At 34.0% G+C, this 21,900-nt stretch overlaps 3 protein-coding genes across 3 annotated transcripts; 1 reads left to right on the top strand and 2 right to left on the bottom strand.

Moving 5' to 3' along the window:
• Positions 1-1,517: 1,517 nt before the first annotated feature.
• Positions 1,518-8,868, top strand: LOC21397645 (vesicle-fusing ATPase). The gene is made up of 21 exons (XM_024173340.1): positions 1,518-1,763; positions 2,028-2,123; positions 2,231-2,312; positions 2,415-2,465; positions 2,806-2,976; positions 3,280-3,434; positions 3,534-3,642; positions 4,194-4,293; positions 4,371-4,426; positions 4,654-4,719; positions 4,851-4,933; positions 5,250-5,383; positions 5,691-5,901; positions 6,140-6,271; positions 6,346-6,406; positions 6,514-6,573; positions 6,832-6,890; positions 6,992-7,079; positions 7,432-7,554; positions 8,028-8,093; positions 8,561-8,868. The coding sequence occupies exons 1-21, from the start codon at positions 1,579-1,581 to the stop codon at positions 8,702-8,704; spliced, it is 2,232 nt and encodes a 743-aa protein (XP_024029108.1). The 5' UTR covers positions 1,518-1,578; the 3' UTR covers positions 8,705-8,868.
• A 1,385-nt stretch (positions 8,869-10,253) lies between these two features.
• Positions 10,254-11,267, bottom strand: LOC112093883. Its single transcript, XM_024173357.1, has one exon. It carries the CDS (start codon positions 11,063-11,065, stop codon positions 10,613-10,615), a length of 453 nt encoding a protein of 150 aa, XP_024029125.1. The 5' UTR covers positions 11,066-11,267; the 3' UTR covers positions 10,254-10,612.
• Positions 11,268-12,817: 1,550 nt separating this feature from the next.
• On the bottom strand, positions 12,818-17,336 carry LOC21397643. Its single transcript, XM_010109880.2, has 9 exons — positions 16,843-17,336; positions 16,228-16,476; positions 15,786-15,996; positions 15,527-15,636; positions 15,240-15,439; positions 15,007-15,110; positions 14,189-14,376; positions 13,907-14,106; positions 12,818-13,434 (listed from the first exon to the last, which is right to left on the bottom strand). Exons 1-9 carry the CDS (start codon positions 17,075-17,077, stop codon positions 13,168-13,170), a joined length of 1,764 nt encoding a protein of 587 aa, XP_010108182.1. The 5' UTR covers positions 17,078-17,336; the 3' UTR covers positions 12,818-13,167.
• Positions 17,337-21,900: the final 4,564 nt, after the last annotated feature.

Below are 21,900 nucleotides of genomic sequence, written 5' to 3'. Positions count from 1 at the left end.
ATGGAGAGGGTCGACGAAGGATGCAGGGGAGGACTAAGCTTCCGATGAGAGTGAGGGCGTAAAAGCAAGGAGCGTGGAGAAAGATACGCATGGCGCAAAATCCGACGGGAATGATAGCGGCCACAGGGTGTTAAGTTGTAGAGACGAGGGTGTGGTGGTGGATTTCGATGGAAGGTTGGGCGAAGGGCACCTACGATGAGGGTGGAGATGGGTGAGCTATAGTGGAAGGCTGGCAGCTACTAATGGAACTGCTCAAAGATTTTAGACATTTGGTTTATCTAATGTTAGGGTTTTTTAGTGGTTAAGGGTTAAGATCTAAAAATAATTAAATTTATGTTAGAGATTTAATTAGGCATAAACTAATGTTTTATGAAATACTGGGGCAGTTTTATAATTATGCAACTTGAAAATGAAGAGTGCAATCATGTGTTTGTTTTTACTTTACTTTCTATGAGCACCATCATCTCGAACTGTTACTTTCTAATATGATGATCCACATTTCATACCCTATCAATATGAAAAATTAAGCCCCTTACTATAGACATTCTCTTTCTCTCTCTCTTTTTTGGTTGAACTTTATAGTAAAATTTACCGCGTAGTGTGAGTTTATCACAGAGTTTTTTTATTTTTTTCAAAAATTTTTCATGAGGTTTTGTAAATTAATATATTCATATTTTATATATAATATATGGTAAAAAAAATATCTTAAAAAGTTAGAAACAACATGCCATCATTCCTTTGAAAATTTGCTGTCGTTTGAGATGAAAAAGACATCCGGTTTGTCGTTTATGTTTCAAAACGACGTGTATGTACTTTTTCGTCTGAAATCTTGTTGACGTTCATGTAAACATGTCCTTTCCCTGTGCTAGTATTTATATATTATTTTGTTTTATTTTGTTTTCCTTCAAAATTCAAATGGATCGAAAATATACTTATCCTTTTCTTTTAAATATGTACAGTCATCATAAACTATATATAAATATTTTTTTTTTGAAAACGTCATAATAAAATATTTGAAGCCAAAGAGAAGTGCAATGTTGTCTTATAAATAATGGGTAAATATTTTGGTGCATAAAAGGTGTTAACATTAGTTTAAAAGAAAGAATATCAACCTTTAAATATGGTTGAAAAAGTGGCTTGTTGTTAGGTGTGTTTATTTGAGAAAATCAAAATGACACTTGACAAAAGAATAAAATAACATCGAAAAAAAGTATGTAATAGAATATTTAATTAACACTCCTCAAAATGTTATCAATAAATTAATAATATTTTATTTCTGCTACAACAGTGGTAATAGAATGGGAAAAAATAAGGGTTAAATTTAAAATTTATACAATTTGGAATCTTGGATGGAGGTGGCTGAATTACATATGGGCTTGGATTGACTGGACAATGCATTTGGGCCTTTTGCACCCATTGGGCCCCTCTCCCTCTGACACCCGACCCGAAAAACCCAAACACGTCGTTGTCTCCACGAAATTCAAAGTTTATTATTTTTTCCTCCCCCAAGTCTGCCATTTCCTTCGAAAGAAAGCAATCCGGAAAAACAAACGCACGCCGATCTCGCCGTCTAAAGCCATGGCCGGCCGATTTGGCTTCTCATCGTCTTCTCAGGCGACCATGAAGGTGACTTCGACCCCATCCACCGATCTCGCTCTCACCAACCTCGCTTACGTTTCGTCCTCCGATCTTACCAACTTCGCCGTTCCTGGCTCCAAGCTTTTCCTTGCTCTGATCGGCAATTCATTCGTTCTCTCTCTTGGATATCCTTCTCAAATTCTTCGAATTTTCTTTTCACCGCATCAAATTATCGCATTTTCTGTTATGTAAATCTAGTTTTTGGTCGTAATCTAGCTGAATTTTGATTCAATTATCATGCTTTTTCGTTCTGAAATTTGATACAGTGCGTTTGGATTTCTGCTTTTGCGTCAAACGAAACTTAGATCGTTTTTTTCGTCATCTTTTGATAAGATTTTACGGTTTTTTTGTTTGTTTGTTTATTGAGTTTCTCTTAACTAAGAAGATACTGCCCATCCAAGCATAAGCAGCGGAGAAATTGCCCTAAACGCAATCCAGCGTCGGCACGCTAAGGTTTCTACTGGTGATTTGGTATCTGTGTCGAGGTTATTCTCAAATCAGTGCTTACATTTCGATCTTGATTTTCGAGATTTGGGAGACGATTTTGTGTTTGTTTTATTTTTACTAAATCAGGGTTTGGTGATTGATTTAGGTTTATTCCGCCTGACAATTTTAACGTGGCGTTGCTCACGCTGGAGTTAGAGTTTGTGAAAAAGGGGACCAAAAATGAAGAGGTACGTGGGACTCGCATTTTCTCTTGATTATTAATCAGTAAGATCTTCATAGGTGATTGGTGGTGATTTTCTGGCTAAGTGTTTGATTATTTATTTGTGTAGGTTGATGCTGTTCTCCTGGCCAATCAGCTTAGAAAGAGATTTGTCAACCAGGTAAAGCTTCGTTTCATAGATTAATGTTATCCATGTTTTGATTTTTTCTTTTGCTTTTAAAAGAAGAAGTTACGCATGTTTTGTGTTATTCGCACGGTTTAATGCGCAGAGCAAGTTATTCAGAATAAGGGTATTGTTAGTTGGCAAACTATTACTATATCATGATAAAAGCAGAGGATCACGCACTGTCATAGATGTTCTTCGAATTTTTATTTTCATTTGATCGATGCAATAGGCTTCAATCATCTTCTCATTGGTTTGTGACACTCCTTTATCTTTTTAACTTTCTGGGATTGATATCTTTTGAAATGTGTTGATCATGGCTGTTGGTATTGTCTAGGTTATGACGGAAGGACAAAGAGTATCATTTGAGTATCATGGTAATAATTATATTTTCACGGTCAGTCACGCTGCTGTGGAGGGACAAGAAAAGTCTAGTGCTCCTGAAAGAGGGATGATATCCAGTGATACATACATTGTTTTTGAAACCTCCAATGCAAGTGGAATAAAGGTATTTTCTTTCTATTTGTATCCGTACTTCTTTTAAAATTGTCGATCGTGGTTGCCGCTACATTGATGTAGGTTTGCGATATATCAAATGTTTTTAACTTTATCTGTAACGGAACTCCAAAGTAACCTCAGTTAGATTGATTGTCAAACTCTTGCAGTCTTACTGCTACGTGTTTTGTTAAAAATTAAAAAAGGTTATTTTTAAAGGTGTAGTGTAGAACCTGCTTCTAGTTATTAAAAATATATGCATACTATATGTGAGGTCATGTATTTATAACATTTGAGCTTATGTTGCTTCGCACAGATTTTCAATCAACGTGAAGCTGCCAGTAGTAACATCTTCAGGCAGAAGGAGTTTAATCTTCAGTCACTAGGTATTGGTGGCTTAAGTGCAGAGTTTGCGGATATATTTCGAAGAGCATTTGCTTCTCGTGTTTTCCCTCCACATGTGACAAATAAGTAATATGTTCTTTTGCCTTCAGATTAGTAGAACCACCGGTCTTTTATTTTTTGTTTTTGTAGAATGTGCTTTTAATTTGAAATGTTTTTATGTTTCAGATTGGGGATAAAGCACGTGAAGGGCATGCTGCTGTTTGGACCGCCTGGTACTGGAAAAACTCTTATGGCTCGTCAAATTGGAAAATTGTTGAATGGAAGGGAACCGAAGGTTTGGAAATAGCTAAATTATTTTTATTTAACATTGATGGATATTGCTCGCTTTATCTTGAGAATTGAGATCTTTGTTCAATGGAAAGGAAAATTTTGGTCGAATACTCGTTTATTGAATTGAGGATAAGTTTATAGTTTAAAGTGGTTAAATATATAGGAGACTTGATGAAATTGTGAAAGTGATACTTAATAGTCATAGTTTCGGATCCTCATTTCTTGCCTGGCCGACATACTAAATTCATGGGTTTCCCACATTTCCTGTGGGCAGCACAAAAGGATTGTTGGTAAACACCTATTAGAGTTACTATTTTGTTATAACCTCTTTCTTTGGGTTCTAGCATGCTTCCCCTCTGTAAAATGTTGGGGCATTGCTTAACCACTTGCTTATATGTTTCAGTGCTATGTAAACTGTTTTTAAATTATGGCACTCTTTGGTCATTGTCTGGATGATCTCTTGAAATGCAAATTAGTAGCTACTATTTCGTTTTTACCATTCCTTTAGGTCTGAATTTAGATTTAGTGTTTTAATGATGAATTTCCTCTCATCAGATTGTTAATGGACCTGAAGTATTGAGCAAATTTGTTGGTGAAACGGAAAAAAATGTGAGGGATCTGTTTGCTGATGCTGAGAATGATCAGAGAACTCGCGGTACGATACACACGCTCAAATGTGATAAATTGATCTTTCGGTATTGTCTGATGTTGTAATGTCCTCGATTTTTTCAGGGGACCAAAGTGACTTGCATGTCATAATCTTTGATGAGATTGATGCTATTTGTAAGGTATGTGATTTCACGGATCTGTATTAGGTCTCTGTCTCTGTCTTGCGGATTTTCTACCAGCCTCTATATCACTATTTTTCCATTTTCTCTTATGTATGTGATGCTATTATAGGTTTTTGATATTCTCTTAGGCCATATTACTTGAAAGTTTATAATCGCTCAGTGCTCTCACTTTTTTGTTACTTGGCCATTAGTGATGGTGACTTGCTTTTAATTTGTATATACAGTCGAGAGGATCAACTAGAGATGGTACTGGAGTTCATGACAGTATTGTAAACCAGCTACTTACAAAGGTATGGGAATGGTTTCAACGGTTAGGTCTTGAAGTGATAAGAAATTCTTCTTCCGCCATAATACTTATCTTTTATTGATACTTCCTTGAATAAATGTCATCTATTTGACTGAGAGAGTTGCTTGCTTCCAGATTGATGGTGTAGAGTCTCTGAATAATGTTTTGCTCATTGGAATGACCAACAGAAAGGATCTACTTGATGAAGCTCTTTTGAGGTGCTTTCTTTTTTCTTAAAGAACGAGTAATTATTTATTCTCAACAGTGACACTTTTTGTTATAATTGGATAAATTGCCAATGCTATTTGAATTCGTTGCTTATGAGAAACATCTGGTGATATCCCCATATTTCTTGTATGTTGTTCTTATAAAAGATACACAAATCCTAATAGCCATGGCATTCTGAATTATGTCAGATTCTTGCTATTTTCTTTTAATTGCAACAACATGATATACGAGAAAAATTCTGGTGACAAACTTTTGAAAGTTTTCCCTAGAAAACATCTTCCAATTTTTCTTCATCCTGATCTGCAGACCAGGACGGTTGGAGGTTCAAGTTGAGATAAACCTTCCTGATGAGAATGGTCGTCTACAGATTCTTCAAATTCATACAAACAAAATGAAAGAGAACTCCTTTCTTGCTCCTGATGTGAACCTTCAAGAGCTTGGTACATGTTTTCATTATGTATACTTGTTAGATTTACGTATTCAATCTTTATTTTATTAAGAATAAAAAAAAGTGTGCAAAAAGAATGTTGAAAGATGGAAATACCATGTCCTATAATCAATGTTAATGGCCTTCATCGTTCCTTGAATTTACCTTTGCTGATAGATCTTTTTTTTTTTTTTTTTTTAATGTTTAAAATTGTTCCTTTGTGAGACCTCTTTTCACTGTTGATGATTTGAACTTGATCATGTGTGTTGTGGAGGCTTGTACTTCCTTTCGTCTTATTTTATTTTATTTTTTTGGTGCAGCTGCTCGTACAAAGAATTATAGTGGTGCAGAACTTGAAGGTGTTGTGAAAAGTGCAGTATCATTTGCTTTGAATAGGCAACTGAGTATGGATGATCTTACCAAGCCGGTGGATGAAGAAAGTATTAAAGTGACTATGGATGACTTTTTGACTGCACTTCATGACATTGTACCTGCATTTGGAGCATCTACAGATAACCTTAGACGATGCAGGTGTTGGTTTTTTATATTACCTAGGATCTAGGATACATCCCGTTTGAATATTGATGTCCATATAGGTCTTTTATTTTCGTGGTTAAACTTTATCATTTATCTTGAGGAGCTTCTTAGGATAAATGCCCCCTTCGAAATGGTGATCTATATTCTTTCTGGTTAGTTTAGCAAATTGTGTGTAACGACTTCTTTTCCGCTGAAAATATAGCTCAATTGTTCCTTGTAACGTTGTCTGTAGGCTTAATGGTATGGCTGATTGTGGTGACCGACATAAGCACATATATCAAAGAGCCATGCTACTTGTAGAGCAAGTTAAAGTGAGCAAAGGAAGCCCGCTTGTCACCTGCCTTTTGGAAGGACCTAGTGGCAGGTACACCTGGTTTCCATTTTTTAAAATTGTTTTTATTAATTGGGAAAACTCTGAACCTTAATGGCCTTGGACAGTGGTAAAACTGCGTTATCAGCTACCGTTGGCATTGACAGTGACTTTCCTTATGTCAAGATTGTAAGCTCCTTTCAATTTCCTTTGTTTTTGGGGTTTTTTTTTTTTTCCTTTCCTTTTAATAAATTTCATATTTTAATAAGTTTATTTTCATTTTCTTGATTGTATAGGTCTCAGCTGAATCAATGATTGGTCTTCATGAGAGTACGAAATGTGCACAAATTGTCAAGGTCTGTGAACGCTTCGGTTATGAGCCACTTGAACGTTTTGAAGAAATTCTACTATTTTGACGAGTTTTTTATTTTTATTTTTATACTCTCCATGTGCGAGACACCTTTGTTTACATCAAACAGTTTTGATATATTATGAACTATTTTCTAGAAGTTTGAGTGTTAGTTTGGTTTTTAAACCTTGTATATTTTGCCGTCTGAGAGACATTCCTTGGCTTTTGTATTTGATTTTTGTTTCTAAACCTTTATTGTTTAAAGGTTTTTGAAGATGCATACAAGTCACCATTGAGCATAATCATCCTTGATGATATTGAGAGGTAACTACAGCTCATTTACTGTTGATGAACGCTATCACTTTGATCCTAGTCTTCCTTTTGCATTTTCATTTAACCAAGTATTTATTCAATTTTTGTTGCAGGCTGCTTGAGTATGTTGCTATTGGACCTCGCTTCTCAAATATTATATCTCAAACACTTTTGGTCCTCCTAAAGCGGCTTCCCCCAGATGTAGGTTTCTTATTTTCCTTGTCTTGACTCTTGGGTAGTTAAATTAGTTCTATATACTGTCTTTTATATTTTATAATCTTTATTTTTCTGTGGTTAGGAATAACTTTGAATCAGTTTCCTGTTTGTATTTAACATCGGAATATTGAGAGTAATGGTTGTAACAACATTTCTCTGTTTATGATTGTTTATTCCCCGGATGTCCAGTTACTAACCAAACTGTATCCTTAACTGTCTGATTACCTGCTTTATTCATTTAAAATGGAGTAATATTTTGAACACCGCTTTTTTATTTTTTTTATTTTATTATTTTTCCTCCTTGACGAACTGACCTCCTGTGCAACTTGATTTTCAGGGGAAAAAGCTTATGGTGATTGGGACCACAAGTGAAGTAAGCTTTTTAGATTCAGTTGGTCTTTGTGATGCTTTTGCTGTTACTTATCATGTACCAACATTGAAGACTAGTGATGCGAAGAAGGTAATTAACATTTTGCCATTTTGTTTCTTTGATAACTATATTTTGAGACTCCTGTTGGTCATCAATATGCGAATCTATGTGGCTTTTAAACCTTAGGCTGTTGAAATAGATCAACCATTTAGGATTATATTGTAAATTGGAATTTGTTAAACTTAAAAATTAATTCAAAAAAACTTAAAAGTTAATTTCAAATTTTTTAAGAGCTGGAGATTTTGAATGATGGAACGAATTTTGCCTAAGTGGAGAGAATTCAATCATATGAAAAATGTGCTCTTTTTCATAATCCCATATGACCAAACCAAAAAATGGCAACCTTTTTTGTTCATTTTTTCTTGTTTCTGAACAATATCCTTTTTAGTTCTCCCCATTTTCCAAATCTTGCTGAGTGGTTAGTTCGTATGTAGATGCAAGCTCACTCTGCTGACTTCATGACTTTATGTGTCGGATCTCTGCATTTTCCTTTCTTATACCAGGTGCTACAACAATTGAATGTCTTTGCTGATTACGACATTGATGCAGCTGCCGAGGCACTAAATGATGTAAGTTACTTTTGCTTTTTTGTTTGGTTACATTTCTATATTCAAATTTCTTCATCTAGTCAATTCTAATGTCCTTTAGTAACTGTGCTGTTATGTCATGAACATGAAGAGGATTAGGAATTAGGAAAGCTAATAATCTCATGAAATGAGAAATTGCATTTTCTTTTTAGTGGTTGACAAAAGTTGCAACTAACGTTTATACATCATGCTTCCCGAACAAAGACAAGCTTTTCGGTTTATGCATCTTGTGACCTAGTTTTGGGGTTTAGCTGTTAGCAAAAATGTAGTTCCATCAGAGACTGAATCCCAGTTTTTCCGAAATTCACCTTTTTTTATTTACATATGATATTTTACTAAAGGTAGTGTCTTTTTTGTTTTTCTGGGTTGAGATTACATTAGGTAGTGTCAATTAGTAAATAATTTGTTCTCCTATATTTACTCATTTTCTGTGTAATTCCTCTTCTTAGATGCCCATCAAGAAGTTGTATATGTTGATTGAGATGGCAGCCCAAGGCGAGGCAGGTGGATCTGCTGAAGCAATCTACTCCGGTAAAGAGAAAATCAAAATTAATCACTTCTATGAGTGCATTGAGGATGTGGTCCGGTATTAGTTTCTATGGCAATTTTTTTATGAAGAGCTGAAAATGACCAAAGATCCGTATATTTCTTACTTTTGAGCCTTATGTATTTGTATGTAATATGAGCCTCCTTTTCATTTTCCCCCAATTTTTATCGAGTAATTCTCCATGCTATCCACGTTTTTATTGCTGGTGGAGCTGTTTTGTTGTTTACGATTCTTTACTTCATCGTGTATTTAGTCTGAAGCCAGAGTATTAGCGGATCGAAAAAATAGAGAATTTACCTTTTAAGAGTTTATGAGTTTAGACTTTTATTTCTTACTCTTAATAAATACTTTTTTATTAATGTAATTATTTGATTAAAAATGTTATGAATCAAGAATAAAAGATAAAAATTTTGATCCATGCACTTTTAAGAAGTATTTATCAAGATTACACCTAAGATTACACCCAAGCCTATCCCTTGTTGAGATGAGGCCTAATGTGAATTGAATTATATTTCTCATAATATAGTAATTCTTGTTAGTTTAACAGTCTCGTGCTAATTGAAACGTTGCTTAGATCTATGTAAGGACCATTGAATCAGCACCCAAATGCAAGCGTTACCCAATCAAATGTAAATATATATCTTTTTTTCCCTTATATTAACATACATACATATATATATATATATATAAATATATATATATATATTAATTTCAAGATATGGTTCAGGTATACCGACCATTCTCTTAATATCCCGTGGCTGAACTCTCAAGTAGACTCCCCAACTCTTCAGCGCTATTGCTCATCTGTCATACCATGTCAGAACTCAGCAAGGCCTTATTAAGGTCTCAGTGAGCCTTATTAAGGTCTTAACTTGAGGTTTTGGGTGCGTGAATGTGTGCATGTGACCATCAGCAGATCATTCGGAGCATTGTATAATGCTGAATGACTATGAGCATAACGACCAACCCAGTTGATGAACGAACTACCTATGTAAACAAACTGATAAACATAGAAAACAATGCATGAAACAGGCAAGACCAAAAAAATTCAGCACAAAATTGAACATTTGGGAAGCAATGCGTTTTATATTTGGATGACACAGAAGCAATTTCATAGAGCAATTGGATAACGTTCATAAGGGTCCGGCGCCACTATTTTGAAGCATAACTAGTTGAAAATTTTGGAATCATCACTCCAAGTCATTGTCAATAAGGAATTAACAGAATAATTATATAAACATTAGCAAAAAAAAAATATAAATTTATACATATATATATATATATATATATATATGTAAACGAAAGTTGCTTCAAGTCAAGTAGCAACACACAAGAGCTGTGCATCTCAAGCTTTTTGCAACTTTTATTGTGCTCAGAGGAAGTGTGTCTGTGCCATATGTCGAGTGCCCACTTCCCCCCAACGCGGCTTAATGTGGAAAATGAACACAGACAATCTTTGTCGGCTTTTTAACTCAGAAGCCATGTTGTTCAAAGAAATAATTATAAACTTCACATGTAAAACCAATCAAAAAGCTTCACCACAAACCATTCCTGAATAATTAAGAGAGGAAAAAACAAAAAAAAACAAAAAACAATGCCACTAAATTCATGTTTTAGTCCATCCTTAACCCATTCCTGTATTAGCAAGCTCCATTGTTCTTCCATGAAGCAAGCCAAGAATACATACATAGAGCTTATATATATACAAGGACTATATTCATAAACATAGCTTTGTACATTAAATTTTTCTTTTTAAGCAGCATATAAACGAACACTTAAACTAATTCCAACCCATTTTGGCATGTTAATCGAATTCCAACCCCAATTTGCACAACACCCAGAATAATCATCCAACATCCTCGAAAATAAACACCACAATCCTCAAACATTAACAGAAATTACTTAAAACAAAAAAAAAAGGGGGGGAAAAATGCAAAAAGGGGAAATTCAAGAATTAATCGTACTTTTCTCTCCAGGAATAGACAACAAAGAAGACCCAAGAGAGAGCCAAAAGAACGTCGCCGACGCTCTGCCTGATCCAATCCCAGGCAAGGTCCTCGACTCTGCGCTCGAAGTAAATCCTCCAGAGCGCCATGAAAACGTGGAGGACCGTACAGCCCTTGGCGAAGAAGTTCTGGAATTCCCTGTCCCTCACGACCGACACCATCACGAGGAGGAACCCGATCGCGATCAGGAGCAGCCCCGAGAACGAATCGGAGGTCCGAATCAGGAGCTGGTCGTGAGGTGTGGACCCCAGCAGCCGGACCGCCGTCTCGCTGCCGTGCCCGAACGCGTAGATCTCCTTCATGTAGAACATCATCAGGCCGCCGCAGCTTATGGCGATCAGACCGTGGAGAACGCAGATCACGAAGAACGCCGACGACGACGACGACGATGGTGATGCCATGATCTGGATGATGACCGTACTGGATGATTTCTCACGGATTTGGTTCCGTGCTCATAGTTGCAGAAACCCTAAACCTAATCCAAGAAGAAGAAGAGAAAAAAGAGTAGAAACGACGATGACGACGAGGAAGAGATGTAATGCTACCAAAAAAGTGCGAACGATCTCTGATTCGCAAAGTTCGGATTTTCTTTTTTTGGAGTTAATTTTCTTTTTATAACTTAAATTAAATATCGATTTTAATTAAAATAAAATAAATTGATTTCTCCTGAAAATCAATTAATAAATAATATGATGGAGGGAGAGAATCTGTTGGTAAGTGTTGTCAGTTTGAGAAGACCTTTTTTTTTGTTTTTTTGCAAATCAATCAATTTGGGAAGACTTGTGTTAGTTACTCTCGTTCACTTAAATTTTTAATTTAAATTAAGATTTAATATTTTTTAAGAGTTTTTTATTATAATAAAAAAAATTAGATGTGATATTTTTTGAAAATTTTTTAATATAAAAATTTAAAATTAAAAACTCAAATCGGTAAAATAAATAAGACCTTAAAATGCTTTAATTTCAAATAAAAAATCAAAAAAGATTTAATTAGTGTTTAGTATAAAAATTTGTGTTTTTTTTTTTACAAAATACGCATAAATTAAAAATAATTTTAAATTTATAAACCACATATCCATTTAAATCTTTATCGATTTAAATTTTTAATTTTAATTTTATTATAATTAAAAATTTTTATAAAAATCACATTTAATTTAATTTTTTTATTACATTACAAAATTACATCTAACATGAATTAAAAATTTAAATTTACAAACATAAATGAAGCCTTAATTATAAAAAAAAATCAAAAAAGATTTTGAAAAGTAGGGCCCGTGAGAGATTCAGGATAAGGATATAGGAATCTAGTGGGACCCAGCTATTGTCTAGACATGTATTGGACACTTTGTCCCACGTAACGTGACAGTTGGCACCGCCTAATAGTGTCGACATTTGTATCTAATTCTAGCCTTTCTAGTTGAAACAGTCTAGGATTTTTTGCTAATTGGACCAAGAGAATTCAAGAAATTCAACGAGTTGTTAGTGAAAATTAGGCTTTTGTAGATTTATTTTACTAATTTTTACGGTACCATCTGAAAAAAAAAAATACAGTTAAATTTTTGTTTTTCACTCGTCAAATTTGACTTAGAAACTGCATGTGCCGATTTAATGGTAAAAAAATGTGCATTATGGGACCAAAGATTCTAATTATTTATCCAAAACATTAAAAAAAATACTAAAAAAAAACAAAAGTTTTGACTTTTCATACAAGTTAGTGTCAGCAGTTCAAATGTGGAGGATGAAACAAACAATAGAAAGTTTAGATGCGGCTTTCTCATATCACGAGGACAAGCTTCAAATTTCCAGGCATCAAATTTGCCTGACGTGTGCCTAGTTGTAGCCATATCCGTGTCACATAACTGAAACTTGTCTATAGTTGAAAACCCAAAAAAGAAAGAAAGAAAGAAAGAAAGAAAATTGTCCATAAAATTAAAGCCCGTTTAGTAAAATTTTGTATTGTAGTAAAATTTAAATTATAAACTTAAATTAGTAAAATAAATGAGACCTTAAAATATAATTTAATATGACATTCTAAATGTAAAAACTGTTTTACGAGTGCCCACAAAAAGAGATTCGTTCAGTTTGGCAAAAACTCGTGAAAAAAAACTCTCACAGCCATCAATTGTAGGAAAATGCAAAGAGAAAAGGGGGAAATTGCACGTCTTGAATAAGTTCACTGTCAACTTTATTCATTCATTTTCAAAGAAACATGAATAAATTAGCTATATAACTCGAGGGCCCAATACAATGGATCTTATGATAATTGAAAACGAAATGGACCACCACATGACCCCTTTGGTAGCGATCCATATTATAATTATTATATACAACGAAAAAATGAGTAAAATTAAAGACATTTCAAGAAGAAAGAATGAGAAACGTGTGTTCTTCCCTATGGATGCAGAACTATGACGTTCAACTTGGATAAAACCTACAGCCCCCAAATGAAGGATTTCGAGAGGGCGAGGGAAAAGAATAATTTTACTTTGCCTCAACAAAACTTTTTAACTTGGATCATTGTCCCTATCACCAACAACAACTTTCCGGTGACGCCTCGAACCAGACCTCCTATCTCTCCCTCGCCGTGTTGTGACCCTTCTAGTTGGGGCATTAACAATACTTTCAGGGGATGTTTCGAGTAATACTGTCATTGGCGGTTCAATAATTGGAGCGGGAGGTGGAGGTGATGGCGGCGGTGGCGGCGGTGGTAGTACTGGTGGAGGAGGTGCATGAGCAGACAAGAGTTGCTCCATCACCTCTCTGTGATATTTCTGTAGGCAGCACAAAACAAAAACAACAAAAAGAGAGAACAGTCAGTAGCTAGTTCCTACAAGTTGCAAAACTATTTCCTTTGACATCACCAAAATGCTTTTTAAACTACACCTAAACCTTCTAATGATTATGCATTCTTTTGTCCGTGATATGACAACTTTAGTTAAGGATCTTCGAGGTTTTTTTTTTTTTTTTTTTTTTGTTTTGTTTTGTTACAGCGTTTAAAGGTCCACTTCTTTTAGGTTCAAATATTGCCAACATGAAAGGAAAAGAACATTTACATACTTAAGAGGTTAGTGCTACATCTAATAAATATGCCGAAAACTATGAGAAAACAACCAGAAACATACAAAACAAAAGATGCAGAGGGTAATGTCGCCCAAAACATTGAAGAAATCAGCAACGTCCCTTTCTTTAAATACTAACTTATTGTGTAAGAAGGATCAAACCCATGTATGCAAAAAGTATTACCTGAACAACAAAGTTACGCCTTTCACAGTCGAGGAACATATTGACAGTGTAATTTGTTTTTGCCCTAATCTTGTCCCTCGCAGTGGAAAAACTAATTTGGTCCCTGGAAGTAAATCTATCAACTTCATTGAACCAAAGACAAGTAAATAGGTTGCTGATAGGAACATGTTCCCTTAAAATAACACATCCTTCAGGAACGTCTGCAAGGCAACAATAAAACAGAAAAATTAAGCAAAATAAAATACACAATTACCAGTAAAAGACATAGGAAGTTGCACCAACCACTTGTAATGGGAAGCTTTTCTGGAGTATATGGAGTCAAACCCTCCTTTCTATAGAAATCAACCTGAAAGTCAATGGAGGCATTGTCATATTTTCCAGCAACTTTATTTGCCTCAGCTTCTACAAACACATCAAACCGTTTATAATGTCTTGAAATTGCAAAAGTTGCATTCTTCCTCCATAAGAACCTGAAATCAAATGCAAATGAAAAGAATACGGGGTCAAGGTACCATGAAATAAAAAATCAAAATAAGGGAGCATGTAGAACATCCCCCATCCTTTTAAAGGATGCATTTGTGCATTTCATCCAGTATCCAAACATTCGAAAAGTTCACAAATTAATTGCATCCAAAGAACAGATTTCAATTAGAAGGTTAAGAAGACATCGGTCATGTTTTTGCCTGGGTTTCACGTTAGTGCAGCATCTTATTCACACAATATGCGACAATATTCTTAAAAGCCATCTTGGAAACAAAAGTATATAGGACAATATGAACAAATGTAGCAGTACGAGAATTTAAATACAATCTTAGGAACATCACACTATATAAAGGAGGATTTTTTTTTTTTTCCCTGCAGTATTCCACAGCATACATAAGAAAACATACATACATAAACATTTGTGGTTAGCATTCTCTCAGTACAAAAATCCATTTATCCTTAAAGAAGATCAAGGCAATCGATTTCATTCCAAAAAGATTAAGTTGTCTTTAAATGAGAGAGAATCCTATAAATACCTGCAAACTTTCTAAAATGTATAAAGTGGAGAGGATTAATATGTTTGAAAATCTATACAAGAGAGAGAGAGAGAGAGATACCTTTCAAGAACTTGATACGGATCCACTACAAGCTCAAGTTTTCCATCAATCCACAATGAAAAGCGGGCATTGGGAAACAGCCTATGCATTAGAAGCTTGGGAATCTGTAACCAGAAATTTGCTTGAGAACAAAAAGGTACATCAAAGATATACTATGGTAACTGGACAGTGCACTGCTATTCGAGGCATAGTGAGAAAAAAGAAACTAGTCAGAAAAAGTTCAGAAATCTAACCTTTCCTGTGCGCCTGCCATCCTCGTAAGGAAGGTTACGAACAACAATGACTCTCCATACCCCAATTTTCCTATTGCTATCCATAGCACCAGTTTTCTTCACATAATCTTCTGTAATTTCATCAATAAACATGTAGAAGCAAACAGTCTCCTTGGAATATTCACTAATGTTCTTTGGCTGGTTTATCTCATCAAAATTTCCTAGAAAAAAAAATGGATATACTGGATGAGAAAATAGTAGTCTTCCTCTAGTTAAAAAGGGTTGAAACTAATCACATAGAACATTACCAAATATAGCCGATGCAACAACGACACCATGACACTGATCCATAGCAAGGAGGTCAATCTCATCTATATCAAATCCTGTATTGCGGCCTGGTTTAGCTCCTCTGACAAATCTGATTCATGTACAAATTCCACAATGAAATAACGGAAACCCCAGTCGAAGTATTCTTATAAATATAAAAAAGAAAAAAAAAATCTAAAAAGAAAAGATAAGACAGGAAAATCCATTATTAAGAAAAGCAGAGAAGAAAAAAGGACATACCCACAGTGCACACTCATAGACTCTCTTATATCGTAAGAATCGGCTCTATGTGCCAAAGTAGGATACCCACCAAACTCTGAGCCTCCAAATTCTGTCTCTCTAGATAAATTTTCTTCATAAATGTATGTCAAATTCTTAACGGGAGAAGGCGAGGGGACCTTTGGCATTAAAGCTACAGCTTCCTCCACAGGAAGATAACACACCGGACAAGCTGATAAACAAGAAAGAGAGCTCATTAGCTTAAACAATAAAAACAAAATTAAAAACAAAATCAGCAACATTATTTAGGCATGGTATTATCGATTCCATCTTTAGTACCCAGGTGTCCTTATCACCGTGGGGCAAGCATGGAACTAAAAGATCATATGCCAATCATAATGCACCAATTGCAAAACACCTCACCAAATATAAATTATTGAAATAAAGGTGAAGTAGGACTTACGCCGTGGTCCAGTTCTTTTCTTATCCGCGGGCGGGGGAGGCAAACTGAAACTATTACAAGGATGCCCTGGAGGCAGAGTGTACCCTAGGAAAACGGCAGGAGGAGGAGGCGGCAACACAACCGAATTTACTCCCACGCTATAAAAGCCGTTTCTTTGCTCTCCATACGTGGGTGAAAACTCGATGAAACCTAAACCCGCTGTGTTGTTGATAGCAATATTGTGAGCAGGATTGGCTTGTGAATCTTCACCTAATGGCAAAACAAAAAAAGAAAACGCATCTATATCACCAAAAGTTCTTGCCATCTAATTAGACATCTAAAACGAACACTACAATTAAGCACTTCACAATCTAATTAGACATCAAACAAGCATTCATTCTCCATATAAGAAAGTAGACCATTCTCACCATGCAGGCAAATTTTTACGTCTAAAACGAACTTCACACATTGAATTGCAACTATCAATTCTATATAAACACACACACACACACACACACACACAAAGAAACACCCAAAAAACCAAAAACATTACTATAACAAATTGCCTTCCACGAAAAACAGAAGCTATTCAGATAACCAATATAGAATGAATAAAAAAAAAAAAAAAAAAAGGACCTTTTCCGACGTACAAAACCAAGCCGAAAACCGCGGTGGAGATGAGGCAGAGAAGGAACATTCCGACCCCTTTCCGGCCGGCGAACTTGACGATCCAATGGACGAACCTATCCTTTTCCTTAAACATCTTCGTAGGTTTTCTCGAACTAGCTTGAATTGGCAATCCTCCATTCTTGTCGACCAGAGACCCATAACTGCCGGACCGAATCCCCAATCCCAATGACCCTCCAGTCATTGTCGCTCCAATCCCACTTCCTCAACTCTCATTGAAATTTTCCCCAATTCAATCACACACAATTTGCCCTAAAACCTCACTGATTCACCTTCCCACCAAAAACAAAAAAACAAAAAAACTTCTCTTTGAGAATGTACTTCGCAGAAACAATCTTGTGAAATCACTTGAAATTGTCAAAATTATTGGAATCCAAATTCGGTTCCAAGCAACAAACTACTTAAAAAAATTGAAAATTTCTGTTTAATCAGTAAAAATTAGTTTTTTCTTTGGGAAAAAAAGGAAAAATATGAACTTGGAATGGGAAAAAATATATATATATATATATATTAATATATATGTATATAGGGTTTTTGATTGGACGAAAAGGGGTTTTTGTTTGGCACGAATCTGGGTTTTGTATGAAAAACTGAGAAAATCCGAGATCACCAATACTGTGATTCTATTTACTCTTTTTTTTTCGGTTTTTTATTTCGTTTTTGCTAATATTGAGGTGATCTCAGGAGAGGAAATTTTATGCATTATTTATATGGTTGGTGATGGCTCTTAAAACATTTATTAGCGAAAAGAAAGATTTTTTAGAGAAATAAATACATGGAAAAAGCAATTTCCTCTCTTTCAAAAAAAAAAAAACATTGATTAGGCAATACTTGCATCATGTGCGTGATGTCTAACAATCAAGCTGCCGGTGATGTGTCTCCTTAGATGCCACGTAAGATTCGTCCTACCGCAATGGGAACGTGCCACCTGTCAAATTTATAAAAGTTCTTGTCAGACTTGTGGTAGTTTGCAATTGCATAGGTGAATTAATTGCGATAAAAAAAGAGGATTTATTTATTTTGTTTTTTATGGATAATTATTTGTTTATTTTTAATGAATAAATGTCCGAAAATTATTTAAGTCACGTTCATTTTATCGATTTTAATTTAGAATTTAAATTTTGTTACAATAAAAAATTTTAAAAATAATCACATTTAATTTTTTTATTATAATAAAAAACTCTCACATCAAGTCATATCTCAATTTAAATCAGCGAACAAAACATGTTCTTATTTATTTCTTTAACTTGAATTCGAAAGAGCTTATAGTTTGAATTATTTACTAATGGAACAAAACTGCAACTTCAGAATTATATATTGTGTTTTTAATAAACAAGTAAGAGTTTATGTTATTTCAAACAACATTTTGATTATTGTTGACTATAAATGATCTTTTTTTGTCAAAACTTCTTTTTAAAGGCAAAAAAAAAAAAAAAAGATTACTCATTTTACATGAACGTTTAGTTTATGGATTCAGAATCATAATTCAAAACTATTTTCGTTTTACATGTATTTTTTATGAAAAAAATACTATAAAAAATTATAAATTATTATTCAAAATAAAAGACGAATACAGAAAATAAACATGACTAGCTGATTCATCTAAATGAATTTCGTTCTATATCTAATAGATATTGACCGGCACTTTGTTTAAATCCTATTAATTAAAGAATAATTAAACCAACCATTTGATTATGTGATTTATTTATTTTCTGCCAATCTAATAAAACATAAAGCAAAATATTTGCAAATATTATACACACACAAATTTACAAACACGTATGTTTGTGTGACATGATTACAACAGCAGTAAGGTTAACACATAAAATAAGCAAGTCTCTAGTTAAAGAAAAAGGTTCCTAATAATAAACAAAATACAAAGCTCTCAGCAAAAAAAAACAAAACAAAAAACAAAAAAGAAAAAACTTTCAAGCAAAAAAAAAAAAAAAATACAACCCTTAAAAAAATACAAATACAATCCATCAAAAAAAATTGCAAACCTCATGGTGGCCGAAGTTTTCTTTTTTTTTTTTCAAAAAAAAAAATATATTAATAAACTTTTGGCCGGAGTAATTATTCTTAATAAAAAGCATAGAATATAAGTAGTGAATAAATTAATGACAGTAAACTAGTATAATTGGGAAAGTATGACCTAAATACAAATGATCAAATACAAATAAGAGCATCCACATAATATATTTGTCACACTTGCTAAGAACATATGTAGCCTTTTCCGATATGACAATGGAAGTTGACAAAGAACCGCCATAATGTTATATTTTTGTATTTGGATAGGAAAAAAGCTAACGCCTCGTTCATTTTGCGGATTTGAATTTTTAATTCGAGTTGAGATGTAACATTTTTTGAGAGCTTTTCACTGTAGTAGAAAGAGTTAAATGTGACATTTTTTGAAAGTTTTTAACTGTAGAAATTTAGAATTGAAAGCTCGAATCGATGAAATGAACGAGGCATATAATATAACACATAAATGAATACATTTGAATTTTGCAGAGTGACGTACCATGCTGCCACTAATTGATGCAATTTAATTTTACTCTTGGGGGGGACCATTCTGGCGTTCTTTTCATCCCTATCCCCTTCAAAAATTGCCGTGTTTTAAAAGATTTTGATTTGATCCATTGAACGCATTTCTGAAACTCAAATAATAAAATGCTTTTATTCCAAAACAAAGAAGAGAGAAATAGGTTTCCAAGCTGCCGTCGATTAACTAACAATACCTGTTAAAGACAATAGTAATTAATAAACGCAATTATCAATGATTAAAACATTCGTCGAATAATTCATTTGCTTGCTTTTTTTTCCCTCCATTTAAATTACAAAAACGATAGCAATTAATTGTAAACTATCACTACCGTCCACTTGATTCCACCCAATAAAAAAACAAAAAAGTGGGTTAGAAGTTGGGGGCCATGTTCTTCCCACTCCTCCAATCCGCAAACGCCACGTCATGTGATTAAGGTTGTAATATATATATATATATATATATATATATATATTGTTGCTAAGAAAGGTTGTAATGTACTTGAAATCATGTGCCTGTGGATTTCCTAGCCTATTGAAGAGGTCAACTTTCAAGTTCCCAAAGTATCGACTCAAGCCACTTTCTTGGTTGTTTTCATGGTGCTTATAATCAATTCTCACTGCGTTTTCATTTATTTTCTTCGCAGTTTTTATAAAAACAAGGGACCTATGAAATCAATCAATGTGCGAGTTATGGGGCAGAAAAGGGACCATATTTCTCCAGCCACATTGAAATTTAACTCCTAATAATGAGAGAGAAATAAGAAAAACGTTTATTTGTTCTCGTACGGACAAGCAACCGGGGCCAAAGGATCATTGTGGACCTGTGGTGTTGTTTGATAATGTTTATTTTTTGGGAATGAGGATGATTTGGTCAAGTTCTATTTTGGCTGCTTCAGTTTTGTTTTGTTTTTCGTTTTTTGTTTTTCATTTATCTGATTGTGCTCTTGCTTTTATTTGTTAGTGAGATTTATCTGTCGGTTTATGGCATTAAATGCCTCTTTTTTTTTTCTCTTTTTTTTCTTTTGTTCATTTGCATTCACTTAGATTTTTTAGGCCCCGTTTAATTTACACGTTTAAATTAATAATTTTGATTCATTAACAGACATTTTGTAAGATTTTTTTTTGAATTTAGGTTTTATGAGATAAAAAATACTATAATAAAATCAAAATCATAAATTCAAATATAAGAACCAAACAAAGTCATAGAATTAGAAAGAAACAAATATGTAATCATGTGTCCACTTGGCATTATGAGTTCATTTTGTTTGCCTTAAAGAGACACATTAAGAAAATTGCTCTTCGTTTTTAGCAACAAAAAATAAATAAAAATAGAAAGGGAAAAAAATTTCTCAAGGCTCATTTAGAAGGCGTACTTAAATTATAATTTTTAATTATGTCGTTTGAAATTTAAATTTTTTATGAGAAAAAAATACTGTAACATAATTAATTATTTGAGTTTAATTATATGAAACAGACAGATCTTTAACTTGAAGAAAAGAAAAAAAAATTAAGTAGTTGTAGACATTGTCTAACTTAACATAATAACACACTTAACTCCACCGTAAGTGTAGATTTTCCACGTCCTCGAATTATTATTATTTATCGGACTTGGTAATAATGTCCAATAACATTATAAAATGATATGCGAGAACATCCAATCATTTGCATTACTTATTTGAGAACATATAGTCGTTTGCATTATTAGGTATATAAGTGGTGTAGTTAAGTGGGCTTCTTTTAAGAAAATGGTCTGGCTTGCATATGAATTTGGACTAATCCGGAGCGGTAATTTCCAAGAATCCAGGAGCAGCACATAAAAATTAAGAATAAAATCATTTTAATATGCTCTATTGTAACAAAACATCTTGTTGGTGTCATGTATTTTTAATAATATTAAAACGGGTACATTTACCTTTAAAGAAAGGTTCTTTTAGTATCATGACACAAATTTTTGAGATATAAAATATTCATTCTACCATTCTCACTAATTAACAATTAATTAATAATTTAAAAAAAAAACTTAGAAATACTTTAAAACATTTAAAAACTAAAAATTAGAATAAGTTAGTCTAATTCAAAAGTATAATTTATATATTTACCATCTCTCTCCCCCTACGTGGCTAGGGTTTCTCTCGTCAAGAGGCTACTAGCAAGTCTGCATTTTGCAGGAGCTAGAGTTGACTGAGCCGCCTCCTGACGGTCTCCAGCCTCCCGGCTTTGTGTGGGTTTTGCTTTTCTTTTGGTTTTCTTACCTTGTTTTACAGGTAAATGGTGTTCCTCCACGGGTAAGGTGGATTTTGGCGGATTTGGATTTAGTTTTGCTTCGTGGTTTGCATTTCTCATGTTGTATGCTTTCGCCGGGAATGTCGCCAAGGTCACCGTGGTCAAGTTCATGCCATTGAAGGTGTCAGAAGTTTCCGATTTGCAGCCATGTAAGGGGGAGAGGCCGTTGTCGGCAAGATC

Source organism: Morus notabilis, unplaced genomic scaffold (genome assembly GCF_000414095.1).
Source record: "Morus notabilis unplaced genomic scaffold, ASM41409v2 Scaffold191, whole genome shotgun sequence".
NCBI classification, from domain to species: domain Eukaryota; kingdom Viridiplantae; phylum Streptophyta; class Magnoliopsida; order Rosales; family Moraceae; genus Morus; species Morus notabilis.
Note: the sequence above shows the minus strand (reverse complement) of the source record. Positions and strands in the feature narration are given on the sequence as shown.